Source organism: Triplophysa rosa, linkage group LG7 (genome assembly GCF_024868665.1).
Source record: "Triplophysa rosa linkage group LG7, Trosa_1v2, whole genome shotgun sequence".
Classification (NCBI taxonomy): domain Eukaryota; kingdom Metazoa; phylum Chordata; class Actinopteri; order Cypriniformes; family Nemacheilidae; genus Triplophysa; species Triplophysa rosa.
This window is the reverse complement of record NC_079896.1, coordinates 27,295,158-27,309,712: the sequence shown is the minus strand read 5'-3', so window position 1 is coordinate 27,309,712 and position 14,555 is coordinate 27,295,158. Positions and strand designations below refer to the sequence as shown.

Below are 14,555 nucleotides of genomic sequence, written 5' to 3'. Positions count from 1 at the left end.
GAGAGAGAGAGAGAGAGAGAGAGAGAGAGAGAGAGAGAGAGAGAGAGAGAGAGAGAGAGAGAGAGATGGTCTGTCTTTCTTCACATGCTATATCAAATCTACTATCACAGTGAAGTAATATATTTCTCACTTGAACTGTTTGTGTGGGGGGGCGGAATGTGAGCTGCATGTTGATTGACAGCTGAAGGTGTATTCTGATTGGTTGATGGTGACACAGGACTAAGATCAATAAGGTTTCCTGTATCGTTCTGTTTAAAGAAATCAAATATAATCATTTAAATAAATTCCATGTTAAAATAGCTTCTCTGCCAAACAAAATGTTGTTTGACAACCCTAGGACCTCCGTTTATCTTCAGAACACAAATAAGTGGGCCAGTCGTGGCCTAATGGTTAGAGAGTCAGACTCGTGACCAGAAGGTTGCCGGTTGGATTCCCAGGGCTGGCAGGTAATGACTGACGTGCCCTTGAGCAAGCCACCTTACCCCTGTTTGCTCCCGGGCGCTGCAGTGATAGCTGCCCAATGCTCCGGGTGTGCGTGTGTTCACTATTCTCTGGATGGGTTAAATGCAGAGGTCACATTTCGGGTATGGGTCACCATATCTGACTAGTAGGTCACTTTCACTTTTTTTTATAAAGAGCGTTTTGATGAGCCGGGAGCTTTCGGACTCATTGACTGCAACACAACCAACTTTCAAAGTGCAGAAAATGAGTAAACACATCGTTGAAATCGTCCATGTCAATGGTTCAGCCTTAATTATATAAAGCGACGAGGATACTTTTTGTGATTCTTGTTTAGTTTTGTTTGTTTGTGCACAAAAAGTGTCCTCGTCATCATAATTGATATAATTAAGGTTGAACCACTGGAGTGATGCTCATCAAAATGATCTGCGTTCTGAGGATAAACGGAGGTCCGAGGGTTGTCGAACGACTTGAGAGTGAGTAATTCATGACAGAATCTTCATCCCTTTAAGTGTTTGTTTCACTGCAAGTAGATGAAAACACTATTAAAGCATTGAGCCTTTATCAATAAACATAAATAACCTGTGACTCTAGATGTTCTGTGTCTCCTCTTTGCATCTTATTCAATCTATCAAACCTTCACCCAGAGAAAAAGAGAGAGAGAGAGAGAGAGAGAGGTAAGGTTAATGCATCTAAATCTGAATTGACGCCTGTGAATGTTGCAGCACCTCTCATATCGAATGAAGATGTTGTTCAGATCATCATTCAGCAGCAGAAGTTCTGCAGTCATCTCCTCCTCTGAGAGATTAGGAATCAACTCCACAACCCTCTGCTGCATCTGCTTACACACTAAAAACAACTGCTGCTCACACACACACACACACACACACACACACACACACACACACGCACGCACACACACACACACGCACGCACACACACGCACGCACACACACACACACACACGCACACACACACACAACAACACGTGTCATCAAGAACATCAAATATAAACAACTAAAAAACTATGAAAGAAAAGAAAAAAGTGAAAGCACACACACACCTGTAGTAGTTCAGTATCTGATGCTGAAGTTTCTCCTGGGTTCAGTTGATTTAACATCTCCGTCATGACGGTCAGATTACCTTTGACAAGATCCAGCTCTGATCTCAGTTTCTGCTTCTGGAGGGAAACCAACTCAATCCAACACACTCATACTGACCGCTAAAAACTACTGACCACCCAGCCTGACCGGCCTATAACGTCTGGTGTTCAGGTGAAATACCTGTGCAGGTGAATCAGGGCTCTGTGGAGAGGGTTGTGACGGTGAGTCTGTACCGGAGGCAGAGCTGTTCTCTGGAACACTCTGTGTGACATCATGAAGACAGAGATCAGACACAGATCAGACAGACACGACCTGAAATCCGTCTGTTTGCAGACCAGGGGCCGGATGCACGAAACTGATCTTAAGACAAAACTAAATATACGATTGTTCGTAAGATGAATTATAGGAAGTTCATAAGAATGTTGCTTTTTTAAGACCGTCTTCATTTTATTTTCAAAAGAATACAATGACATGTGCAATTTGGAGAAAAAAAATGTAAGAAATGTCGTAAGAAGTTTTTTTCAGGAGTACAAAACATTTTTCATGAAAAAACATGGCAGTTCAGTCTGGAGAAGGTTTTGTGAATCCGGCCCCAGACCCTGATTCATCCGGATGAGAGAGAGAGGTTTACTCTGTTGGGTGTGTGGATGGGAGAGAGAGAGTCCAGATCTGTCATGGGAAACTCCAGTCCTCTCCGCCTCAAATCTTCATACACATTTACAACTCCAGCAAGAGACGGAACGTTCCGGAAGGCACCAGCCCACGCCTGAAACACCGAGCCAAAGAAACCGCGAGAGAAGTGAGCACGACCGCCAGCCAGCGCCATAACAGACGTGTAGTGTGACACGCACCTGAATGAGGCTCAGCACTCTGTCGTGTAAGATCATGGGTGGGTTGTTTTTGGGTAATATCGCTCGGACCAAAACGCCCTCCACAAACTCTTTACTACACACGTACATATGAAAGCGATGGCCACAGTTCTTCACGCACGTCTCAAGAACCTGAAAACACGCACACAAAAGCAGCCGATGATCACCACACAAACAGACATCTGCTTGTTCAGGAAGTGATGTCACGGTGGCGTGTTATCACACTTACTGTCAGAGCCAACATCACTTCCCTGAAGTTCTTGTTACCCACAATCCTCTTCTTTAAAGCTTTCACTGCATCTTTGGGTCTGAAGAAACAGCAGAAACCTTCAGACTCAACAAGAGAAAAAAGCGTTTCCTTTCAGTCAGTTCTTACCCGTCATCCGTCTCATTGATGATGTCACAGATCTCCAGGTTAAGACTCCAGTCCTCCGCCTGCAGGGCAGCGCTTGTGGCTTTTTCTGAGACGTGAATGACCATAAATAACACAATGTAAGACGAGATTAAACAGAGTTCCGCAGGGATGACCAAGAACCCGTTACGCAATTTTCATTTTAGTTTCCAGTTCCATCGTCTTCGAGCGAACAGGTTCTTCTGAACAGGGTTTTGGTTTTAATGGCTGAAATAAGGTTTCAGCCATTAAACAGTGTGTTGTTTCATGTTCAACACACAGGAATGGAGATTACTGGAACAGGTTTTTAAATGTTTTCAATCAGTGGCATCGCTAGGCCCTTTTTAGATGGGCTTTAGCCACCCTAAAGTTCTAGCTCAGCCCCCCTAAAAATTGTGAGTAATTATGTCATCGGTCCAGTAATTCCAGATTGCTTTATAGTCCTCTTTAAAACTCTTATTATGAAAACAGGCTGCGTTATTTAGCGCATTCTTCAGTTCACAGCGGCACAGAGTGGAGTGAACGTCGCAAGCAGAGGATAAATGTGCGTGTGCATTAACATGACATCTGCATCTTTGCCATTCTTTGTTATAAATGCAGCTTACATAATATGATGCGGGAGCGACACAAGACCCTTTCCCATTCACTGTAAAAAGTTTTGTCTGCGTTCTCCCCTCGTCACACTGTTAACTTATTTGTTTACATCCAGTTCCAGCAAAATGAAAGCACTTCACACCAATGAAGGCATACTTTAGAAAACGATCACGATTATATTGTAGCGCAGAGAAATGTGTCATTCCTGATGAAGTGCTGTTTTATTTTTCTGCATCTAAGTTAGCCTGCATAGAAAAACTGGAGGCGACCGCCTCCGTCAAATTCTGTGCCGCCTCAGACTCTGGCCAAAATTATGTCTTGTGTCATCACAAAAAACACTGCGTGTATTCAACAGACTCAACACACAGACTGTCATTTGTAACTGCAGTTGCGCCATTACGCCGCAAAGGAGGCGCTGTTTCTTTATCCGCACAGTGAGGCACTGAAGAGTTGCAGTACAAGAGCTATACTCGGTTTTAACTGTGTTTCGTGGCTGTTCAGGTGAATATTGTTTGTTTTGCATCCTAGTACGTTCAATTTCTTAAAAGGTTTCTTAAATTAATGTGGCGTACATCATTGTAATGTTCTGAGCTGTGCAGATGGTTCGTTGAATCAGCGTTTTACTGTACAGGTACACAGCGAGTGCGTCAGTATGAACGAACGCACATTGCAATCAGAATGACTCATGTGAACCGATTCGTTTAAACTGTTGAAACTTTTAAGTCACTAGCGAATGTAAAAGATCAGTGAATCATTTAAAGCCCAGTGAACCACAAGAGAACGCAGGATTTGAATGAGCTTTGCTCATTGAGTAAGAGGTGAATTTAGTTGGATTCTCAGGGGCACTCATGGCCTAATGGTTAGAGAGTGGGACTCGTGGCCTAATGGTTAGAGAGTGGGACTCGTGGCCTAATGGATAGAGAGTGGGACTCGTGGCCTAATGGATAGAGAGTGGGACTCGTGGCCTAATGGATAGAGAGTGGGACTCGTGGCCTAATGGATAGAGAGTGGGACTCGTGGCCTAATGGATAGAGAGTGGGACTCGTGGCCTAATGGATAGAGAGTGGGACTCGTGGCCTAATGGATAGAGAGTGGGACTCGTGGCCTAAGTAAAATGGACTCGTGCTAAGGATGAGATTGGGACCTCGTGGCCTATATGGTTAGAAGAGTGGATCGTGGTCCTAATGGTTGAGAGTGGACTGCAAGAAGTGACCGTGCCTAATGGATAGAGAGTGGACTCGGGCTTAAAAGTGACTCTGCCTAATGGATATATGAGAGTGGACTCGTGGCCTAATGGTAGAGAGTGGGACTCGTGGCCTATATGAGATAGAGATGGGGACTCGTGGCTATGATAGAGAGTGGGGACTGTGCACCATGGATCGACGATGTGGGACCGTGGCCTAATGGATAGAGCAGTGGGATCGTCCTAATGGTGTAGGGTGTGGATCGTGGCCATGTTAGATTGTTGATCTGCCTAGTTAAGAGTGGGACCGTGCGCTTGTAGAATGACTTGGTAAATGTAGAGAGTGGGACTCGTGCTAATGGTTAGAGAGTGGATCGTGGCCTAAAGGTTAGAGAGTGGACTCGGTGCCTAATGGTTTAAGGAGTGGGATTCGGCATAATGGTATTTGACTGCCAAGTCGGGGACTCGTGCTAATGGTAGAGTTGTTGGACTCGGCTAAATGGTTAAAGGTGCGGACCGTGGCTAATGGTATAGAGCTGTTGGACTCGTGGCCTTATGGTTGAGAGTGGGACTCGTGCTAATGGTTACAGTTTGGACGGCATGTTGGAAGGCTCCGTGGCCTGTTAGATCTGGCTGGCCATGGTTAGAGAGTGGGACTAGTGGCCTAATGGTTAGAGAGTGGACTATGACCTAATGGTTAGAGAGTGACTCGTGGCCAATGGTTAGAGAGTGGACTCGTGGCCACTGGTTAGAGAGTGGGACTCNNNGGCCAGGAGTGGACGGTATGTTAGGGCGGCTATGGTGATGACTCGTGAAAGGGGACGGTGGCCTAATGGTTAGAGAGTGGGACTCGTGGCCTAATGGTTAGAGAGTGGGACTCGTGGCCTAATGGTTAGAGAGTGGGACTCGTGGCCTAATGGTTAGAGAGTGGGACTCGTGGCCTAATGGTTAGAGAGTGGGACTCGTGGCCTAATGGTTAGAGAGTGGGACTCGTGGCCTAATGGTTAGAGAGTGGGACTCGTGACCAGAAGGTTGCCGGTTGGATTCTCAGGTAACGACTGAGGTGCCCTTGAGCAAGGCATCTTACCCCCACTTGCTCCCCGGGTGCCGCAGTGATAGCTGCCCACTGCTCCGGATGTACGTGTGTTCACTAGTCACTGGATGGGTTAAATGCAGAGGTCACATTTCGGGTATGGGTCACCATATCTGACAAATAGGTCACTTTCTTTCTTCTTAGTTGGCTTGTGGGCTGACAAGTTAGTTTCACTTTATTTGATTTAATACATTTCTGTTTGGTTGAATCGAAGTAATATTTTATATAACTTAATAATTGTCATTTTCATCAAATTTTTATAATGTTTAATGTTTTAATATGTCAAGTGTTTGGTTAAGCCACTTAAAGGTACAGTAGGCCTACACGTTCGTGTGTGTACAAGATCAAGTTGGCACCACCTCCGCCTCATTTTGAGCCAGGAAAAACCCTGGTTAGTTCTAGAGAGCTGACGGTAGTTTTGAGAGGCCCGGCCGGAAAGACAACGTGCAGCCAGGTGCGGCTGTGTGTTATTCATTGTTCTGAGTTCCGAGTAAATAAAAGTGTACCTAGAAGCTCTTTGTCGTTTTTCAGACGCTTCAGTATTTGTATTATTAATTTAAAACATATTGTGGATGTGATAGATATTGTGTGACGCAGTCATGCACAGGCGTGACAGCGCTCGTGCTAATCAGAATGAAACATCATATCAAGTTATCCCTACTAAATAATGACTCAGCAGTTGATTGTGACATTTATTATATTGATTGGTGGCTGTTGTTGTCACTTGAATTATAGATGTTACAGATAGATCGAATAATGTGATATTCATTTTAATAACAACAACAACAACAACTTGTCTTTATTCTGCATATTCTTTCTTAATTATTTATTTTAGTAATGTATACATTATGTGGTGCTATATATGTATAATCCCCATTGGAGGCTGAGCCCCCCTGATATTGAAAACCTAGAATCGCCCATTTTCAAATAAGTGTAAAAGTTGGTGGTGGTGACGCGACTGTGGTGTGGTTCATAACCAAATGTTAGGGTTTTATTTCTGATGATTGTATTTAGGCTTCAAAATTCATTCAAGCTGTGTTCAAGATTATCTTGACAGAAAAACATGTTTGTAAACGTTTGTTGGTCAAATAGTTTATTTTTGTAATAATCCAAAAACCTATGTGCAAAAGAAGATTATGGCCATGTTAAAAATAAATTGAAAGTCATAATATTTTAAGAACAAAGGTGCAATTTTGTGAAGGTGTTTGGAGTCATGCAGAGAACAGATTCAGTGCACATTTTAATAATAAAACATACTGTATATTCAGGGAAGCAAATGAGCTCAGAATATAAACGCAAAGCACAGCACTTTTAGCTATGGATGGACATTTGGTGCTTTGTGTTCAACTAGAGTTAACGGAACAAAAACATGATTCGTAAATCATATAGTTAAACTATGGTATCCAGAAATTAAACCATTGTTTTGCTATAATAATCCTAGATTAAAGCGGAGCTATCATGCTATGTCATGCATTCTGACTTCTTTACACTGTTGAACGTGTTGTCTTCTCATGCTTAACATGGTTATCTTGTTAAAAAACCAGTTGGACGTATGACGTAGTATTTCTGTACTTGATACACTCCCCCAGCACTCCAAATTGTTTGGGCAAGTTTTTTCTAATCCTGGATCCCTGTGTCCAAGGCAAGGCGAAAGAAAGAGACACGTTTACCATCAAGATTATCTGCGCTGCGCCATGATTGGCTGCGCTGCAGCTCGTTTCTCTTGCGATAGTAAGTTTAGGTGTGTCTGTTGGTTCAGTGATGGATGTTATATAAACGGTGGATATAACGCTGGATTTGGAGATGGTTTGAAACTGACAGATGGAGCGGTCCCAGTGCTAAAGGACGCCGGACATGAACCGCACGTGATAAATCAAACTAAGGGCGTTTTCAGATTGGGCTCGTTTGCTGCGGTCCGAACTTGAGTGCGATTGTTCCCGGCGCCCCCTGCAGCGTTGGTTTGGTTTCAGACTCAACTTGATTCTGTCGAACCCTGGTGTGTTTGCGTTCGTCTTACGTCATCAAAAATGTGTACAGCGCATGACATTAAACAGAACACGGATCAATATATTGTTTTTAGTAACTTGGTGCTATTATGCGCAGCAGAGTAAATGACATTTGGGTTTACTGTATGCGTGTTGCATGCAGACAGCTTTCTGCTGCTTGCAAACAGACTATTTTGAGGAAACAGTGGATTACCGTTGACTTGCCGCTCTGATTCCACTCGCAACGCTGAAATACGATGCCGCCTGCACTCTCGCTCGAATCCAAGGTAAATCATCAACACTATCAGGGCTCTAGAGTGCGACTAAAAAAAATCTGAGGTCGCTGCGACCAGCCGTTCGAGGGAAATAAGTCTCTGCGAAAGTCTGAGGTTCAACCCTGTTGTTGAACCCTGTGGTTCAACAACAGACACATTAGGCCTATATCGTGGTCTAAACCAATCAAAGATAGTGAAGGGCGGACCCCCCTCTGATTGGCCGTGGTCCAGATATTCCTGTACGCGTGTGTACGTTTGAAAATGCTGTGCTGCAGTCGGACAGAGAGGTGAGTAGCCTATAGGCCCGTCAGATAAACAGAGTGGATGTAGCCGCGGATTATGAGAGAAGATGAAAAGAACGATTGACAACTTTTTCGTTAAGAATGTTAAGTTAAGGCCTGATCCGTCCGAAAATCATAACCAATGCTCAGACACGCTAGACTGCGACTAAATGGTCTCATTTTGCGACAAATTTTCCTGCCAGTGCGACAAGTTTTTCTTAATGGTCGCACCGGTGCGACTGTCAAACTGATCAATATATAATTTTTGCGTATTATAAATTTAATGCGCAGAAATGTTATATTGCGCAAGCTGCGCATTCAGTCACTTCTCCCCTCTTCAACCATTCACTTATCTATCAGTGCGCCGCCCTAAACGACGTAATTTGCGGGTTACGGGTAAGCGGCGAAGGACCGAAAGAGCAGACGATGTGAAGCGCTCAATCTTGCAACTTAAATAAATATGCAGATACAAACATTCCCGGCTAAGGTACAAAACAGCAAAGATAACGTAATGTTGTTGCAATTGTATTGTATGCATGTGAAGCTAATGCAGAACACGTGTTTAAACTTTAAGCACTGACTATGTATAAAGATCTCTAACAATACTGCAAAGCATACAAACGTTATCATCACGCTAAATACTATTTATTTGTGAGTCGCTATTGATAGAACCAACGTGTGTCAATGCAGCTTTCATGAAGAATATATCACTAAAAGCCTTCGGTCTCGCCAGGCCGGATTAAGAATTCAGAGGCCCCTGGGCACAAGTGTTTTATGGCCTCCCAGCCCCCCCCCCACATACACATGCACACAATCGAATGTTTTAATTAGCCTATAGTATAAACACCTCTATCTTTTACAGGATTACATTGACAAATTACAAACTATGATCACAACCTGAAGGACTATATCAACACCTGTACACATCCTCCATCATACAGGATTTACACCTCATGATTGCAACAATGCTTTTCTGGACCAGCTGCAACAACATTAAAACATTTCCAAGCATACTGTAACTCACTGGCATATGCAAGCAGCACACACTACCACACCTATCAATTCAGTTCTATCAGATTCTTCCATAATTCACACACAAACATGCAGGACATGCAAAACTGTTCTTAAGAGAAAATATAAGAAATTTCTTAAGATAAATTACAGAAAGTTTTTAAGAATATTCTTAAGTGCAATTTTCAAATATTTTCATCTTTATTTTTCTAAGAATAAATGGGCAGTAATTTGTCTATTTGTTAAACTTTATTTGTATAACAAGCACCTTGCGACTCACGTTCTTATTTAAGCGTGTAATGTGTTACAGTAAACGGCATTAACGAGTATTATAAGTATAATTCTTTAGCCTATATATTACGACATCATCATATTTGTGCGTATGTCAACATTTTGCAATGTATGTAAAAGCACTGTGGATTATCTAATAATGAAGGCTTAATATTGGTAAAGTAGGGCAGTTAACTGATCAACATTATATCAATATAAAATAATTCATAATTGGCATGGAAGCACCACCAAATAAATGTAAAAAACGCTTACCTTTTAAGATTTAAGACAGCCGCGAGGGTATATCAACTCATGTTTACAACAATAAAACCGTTCTCTTTGACATACTGTGTTTTCAGTTTCTGTTGTCAGTTCATGACGCGACATCATCCAACTCACAATAAAAAGCGGTGATTTCGGCTAACGTTATATGATCTTTCACACAGCCTCATGGTAACCATGTGCATATTTACGGATGAAATTTGTTCATATTTATATATCCAAACAGTCGATAACAGTGACAGGTTGTTGGAAATGCTGTTTTGTACTCATTTTATTCACGAGTCACGTGTCGTACGGTGGTGCTTCTTCCTGCCGCTCACTGTACAGAGTGACGCCGAGAGAAGGGATCCCTGCACCGGGAAAGAGAGACCTCACGCTCGCGGGGCAGCACTGGCGACATTTTCCCACTGAATGAAAGCTAAGGTTTATCCAAGAAGTGGATAGATTTGTCGCTATGTGCTTCTTCTGAACAAAAGCCGCTAGATGGCTTGTAAAAGTGACTAAATCAAAAGACAGATTTTCTAATTCGGAAACAATGTTTTATGTGTGCACCTCAATGTGCGCACACAAATGAATTTGGCGTAAACGCTGTTATGTGAAATTTTCTTACCCTTGCCTGGGCCCCAAGCGCGCATGGGCCCCTGGGCCTGTGCCCATAGGATAATCCGGCCCTGACGCGATCTTTAACTATAGTATTTGTCTGAGAAATTTGGTTAAAACAATAGCAATCAATCCACCTTTATTCTCAAAATACTAGTTAGTTTATGAGTTTGTTATCATACTACTATGAATTTAGTCTCAAAATATTACAAATTCATTCTTGTCATTTTTCTTCTTAAGTATTAATTTTTAATCTTGTTATATTCGTTTATTTTTAACATGACCATAATCCCTGCATCACTCTGTTTAAAAATTATAATTATGAATTAGTATTTAAATCCTAAAGTACATTTATGAAGTATAATTGTAAATGTAGTCAGTGTAGAATTATTTAATAAGATTTACGCTAATATCCAAAAATACATTTGGGTGTCAGAATTTGGCGGAAGTGGGTCTTTTTAAATAATGCCACAATGCAAAAGATCTTGAGTGTTTTCAGAGATTTTTAGCTCATGGTCAATAATGACACTGTTAATCTGAAGCACGTGATTACAGCAAACAAGGGTTCACCTCTGTGTAAAGCCACACACACAAAGGCGCGCGCACACACCCACACGCGTTCATGTGACCGTCAGCTGCTTTACGCGCTTCTGAGGGTCATTTGTTTGAGGAAGAATAACAAACATAAAACGTAAAGAGTTCAAGTAAAAAGAGGAAGTTGCACGAGTCCTCTGAACAGAGTGAACTTTGACTGTTCGCTTCACTGATGTTTAGACTCACCTTTAGACGCGACGCGCGCTGCCTGTCACCTGACACAAGTAGCCTACTTTATTTTCACTTTTAAACACTGACTAAGTAAATCTGTCTGGATTACAAATATAAACGTCAGATGAACGCCCATAAATCCTTACATTATTTGTTATCATGCATCAACGAGACAGACCCCGCCGCCCCCTTCTTCCACGCGCAGAAAAAACAACGCTCGCATGATAGTTTATATGAAGTAAAAACAATGTAAAGTTCAACACTTACGAATCCTCTGGCCGACAGTAGACGAGAACGGACCGCCGGTGAGAAACTCCATCTCTGCTGAAACCTGTGACGCGCGGCGCGTTCACATAAACAGAAATGACTGAACTACGAACGCGCGCTCACGCGAAAGTGCGATCAATCGATATCAGACCACAGCCATCATCGATTTTACTTTTCATCTTTATAGGCTACTAGTTTAAGTTTCTAAAGCGACGAGTCATTTTCTCTTGCACACAACATGCAAAACATCACACATCTCCTGGAGAAAGAACTGGTGTTTATGTATAATCGACACTACAAACAGATATGATAAATGCACAACACTATCTTGTGGCTTTTGCATATTCTTTAGCAACAGACAACACAAAAACATATAAATAATCTACTAAACAAATAGGCTTGTTACTGTAATGGAAAAAAATTAATGAGTGAAAATCATCCTAATCTTACTTCTTTCTTTCAGGCCTCTTTTTACTTCTTTTATAGTGCTCTGATTTCCTGAAGTGAACCAATAAGTTAGACGCCCGAGAACTCTGTGTCCAATGAAACAAAAGTGCTGTTTGTTTTGAATGATGTGTGCAATAAAGAGACATGCCTTTAGAGTTTTGTGTTTGTTTTTCAACCGATAATGTGTTTGCAGACTCATGTGATGATGAGTCATATGAATGATTTTATTGAGGCTCAAGTATCACTTTTCACTTTCTTCTTAGTGTGAAATGACTTTTTTACAATTAGCAGTTGGTTTGAAATACATCGGTGTAGTTAAATCGCTCATATCGACATTGCCAATTGTAATTCATTTCAGCAATTTATAATTTATTACTAAAACAAGCAATAAAAACCAAAACAACAATCAGAGACTCGTTTAATTTTATTATGTTCTATACAATGATGACGTTCACAATAAAACAGTTAAAATGATTATTGACAATGATCAGGGGATGTATATATACAGCACAATACAGAATAAATGTGTTACACACTAACAGCACCGTTGCATTGTGAAGAGGAAAGTTTTCTTCACAAAAACAATAAACGTCTTCTAAAAAGAATCTATATAATGTTTCAAATGAATTAAAACATCAAACACACACACACGCACACACACACACACACACACACACACACACGCGCACACACACACACACACACTCACACACACACACACACGCAAGCACGCACGCACGCACGCACGCACACGCACGCACGCACACACACACACACACACACACGGTCTCCACTCTTGTCTCCCTTTAAGATATTTTGTTAAACTTCATCACTCAAATGGTGATGCATCTCCTCTGATAAAAACACAAAGCTCTTGATTATTATTTTTGGGCCCTCATGACTGTGACTGATGTGAGCGTGTGTGTTAATATGGGATTGGTCCGTAATATGCTGTATAAGCTGCAATGATCCCGGCGGTTTCAGCCATGTGTTCACATCCCAGATTCACCTCACACACTTCTTTCAAACTGAAAACACACACAATCACCACAACATGTTATAGTGTTTATAACCAACTGTCTACAAAACACCATTGAAGTGTGTGTGTGTGTTCACCTCTCCAGTTGTTGAGGACTCAGATCAGCTGCGTTGGCTCCGGCTCTCCTGCGTCGCAGAAGTCTTGCAGCCACATCTCTCTTCAGCAGCACATGATTGGCAGGAGTTCCTGAGGAACGTTTGGAATCCACATCAACACCAAACCTCAGATTGTACTGATCAACCGTTCATCTGTGACCGCCTCACAACACAAACACACAACACAGAGTCTCACCTTCAGCACTGGCCGAGTTTGACTCAGAGGAGGACGAGTCTGAGGTGGAATCAGACGCTGAATCAGACTCTGATGATGAGGAGGTGGAATCAGATGTGGAATCAGACTCTGATGAGGAGGAGGTGGAATCAGAATCTGAGGCAGATGAGGGAGATTCAGGAGCAGCGGTCGGAGACGCCACCAAATCAGCCGGAGAATCGACAGCAGCGTCAGCCTCTGTGTACACTAGACACACGTACAGCACACTCTTAAGAACCCTCGCTCACATATCAACAGACATATGTACAGACGTGTGTCTCACCTCCCATAGACATGCAGACAGACAGCAGAGCGCACACGCTCAGGACGGTCAAAGTCTTCATGGCTCCTCAGAATCTCAGTTTCTTCTCAGCAGATGATGTTCGTTTGTCTTCTGTCTGATGTCCGTCTGTTCACCGGCGTGTTTATACTCCATCCTTCACCCCCACACCGTCCTGCTAGAGTTTGTGATTGGTTTGAGAATATGAGGAATGTTCATGCCCCTCGCTGCATTCCAACATCAACACACACACACACACACACACACACGCACGCACGCACGCACACACACACACACACACACAGAGTCGAGCTCCAGAAACCACAAGCTGCCAAACGGATACGCACATGCACCTAAATGTGTGAAATTGAGCCAAAACGCCACAGCTTTCTGAACGCCGGCCATATCTGTGGGAATATGTAGGCGATGCTTCTAAATGTATAACGTATATTTTTCTTCGACGGTCAATTTATTTCATTCCAGAGTGGAAATGTTCTTGGATTAAACTCAACGTGAGATCTCACGGGAAACGGCTCAGTTTTTTTGTTGTGTCTGTTCTGTTATCACCGCAGCAGGTGTACTGCCATCATATGAACTGAAATAAACACAAACAGCTCAGTAAACACAATGTCGCATCATGTGCAACCATCAAGGGCCCATCAAGCACGACCTGCCGGATGTGAAATAAAGTTTTTAAAAATAAAACGCAGCCGTAACCACACGACTGAGCTATATTTATAAACATACTTCATCATTTTAAAATCACAGTAACATACACAACTCGGCTGATACCTGACTGATTCATCGTTTAAACACAACAAAGGTACACAAACTGGTGTGTGTTTATGTCCACGTCTCACAGGATAATATATGTACCTCGGTGTGTGTGTGTGTGTGTGTGTCTGTCAGAAAGAGAGAGACACATTTGTTTTGGCTCGTCTGCTGTGTAATTTCAATGTCTGGTACTGTGTCCTGTGTCCGTCTGAACGCTGTTCAATACCGACTGTTCTTTCTCAGAGAGAGAGAGAGAGAGAGAGAGAGAGAGAGAGAGA

At 42.5% G+C, this 14,555-nt stretch overlaps 2 protein-coding genes across 6 annotated transcripts in view; both read right to left on the bottom strand.

Moving 5' to 3' along the window:
- LOC130557388 (target of Myb1 membrane trafficking protein-like) overlaps nt 1-11,770 on the bottom strand; it is a 19,129-nt gene extending 7,359 nt beyond the window's left edge. The window contains exons 1-10 of one of the 5 annotated variants that reach the window (XM_057339100.1): nt 11,429-11,770; nt 2,808-2,892; nt 2,661-2,739; nt 2,414-2,563; nt 2,194-2,328; nt 1,743-1,823; nt 1,523-1,636; nt 1,188-1,321; nt 1,042-1,096; nt 131-248 (exon numbers count right to left, since the gene is read on the bottom strand). In XM_057339100.1, the coding sequence (XP_057195083.1) occupies nt 131-248; nt 1,042-1,096; nt 1,188-1,321; nt 1,523-1,636; nt 1,743-1,823; nt 2,194-2,328; nt 2,414-2,563; nt 2,661-2,739; nt 2,808-2,892; nt 11,429-11,480 (1,003 nt within the window). In that variant the 5' untranslated portion in view covers nt 11,481-11,770. Of the gene's footprint in view, nt 1-130; nt 249-1,041; nt 1,097-1,187; nt 1,322-1,522; nt 1,640-1,742; nt 1,824-2,193; nt 2,329-2,413; nt 2,564-2,660; nt 2,740-2,807; nt 2,893-11,428 lie in introns of all 5 variants that reach the window. The other 4 variants (XM_057339099.1, XM_057339101.1, XM_057339102.1 and 1 more) reach the window with 4 other exon arrangements.
- Nucleotides 11,771-12,288: 518 nt separating this feature from the next.
- bglapl (bone gamma-carboxyglutamate (gla) protein, like) lies at nt 12,289-14,007 on the bottom strand. Its single transcript, XM_057338440.1, has 4 exons — nt 13,507-14,007; nt 13,206-13,430; nt 12,992-13,100; nt 12,289-12,903 (listed from the first exon to the last, which is right to left on the bottom strand). Exons 1-4 carry the CDS (start codon nt 13,565-13,567, stop codon nt 12,801-12,803), a joined length of 498 nt encoding a protein of 165 aa, XP_057194423.1. The 5' UTR covers nt 13,568-14,007; the 3' UTR covers nt 12,289-12,800.
- Nucleotides 14,008-14,555: the final 548 nt, after the last annotated feature.

Bases quoted from the DNA above. Each gene is read 5' to 3' on its own strand.
- bglapl (XM_057338440.1), bottom strand. From the start codon at position 13,567: ATGAAGACTTTGACCGTCCTGAGCGTGTGCGCTCTGCTGTCTGTCTGC. The intron at 13,101-13,205 runs GTGAGACTCTGT...AACGTTCCTCAG, and splicing joins AAACTCGGCCAGTGCTGAAG to GAACTCCTGCCAATCATGTG. The intron at 12,904-12,991 runs GTGAACACACAC...GTGTGTTTTCAG, and splicing joins AGTCCTCAACAACTGGAGAG to TTTGAAAGAAGTGTGTGAGG.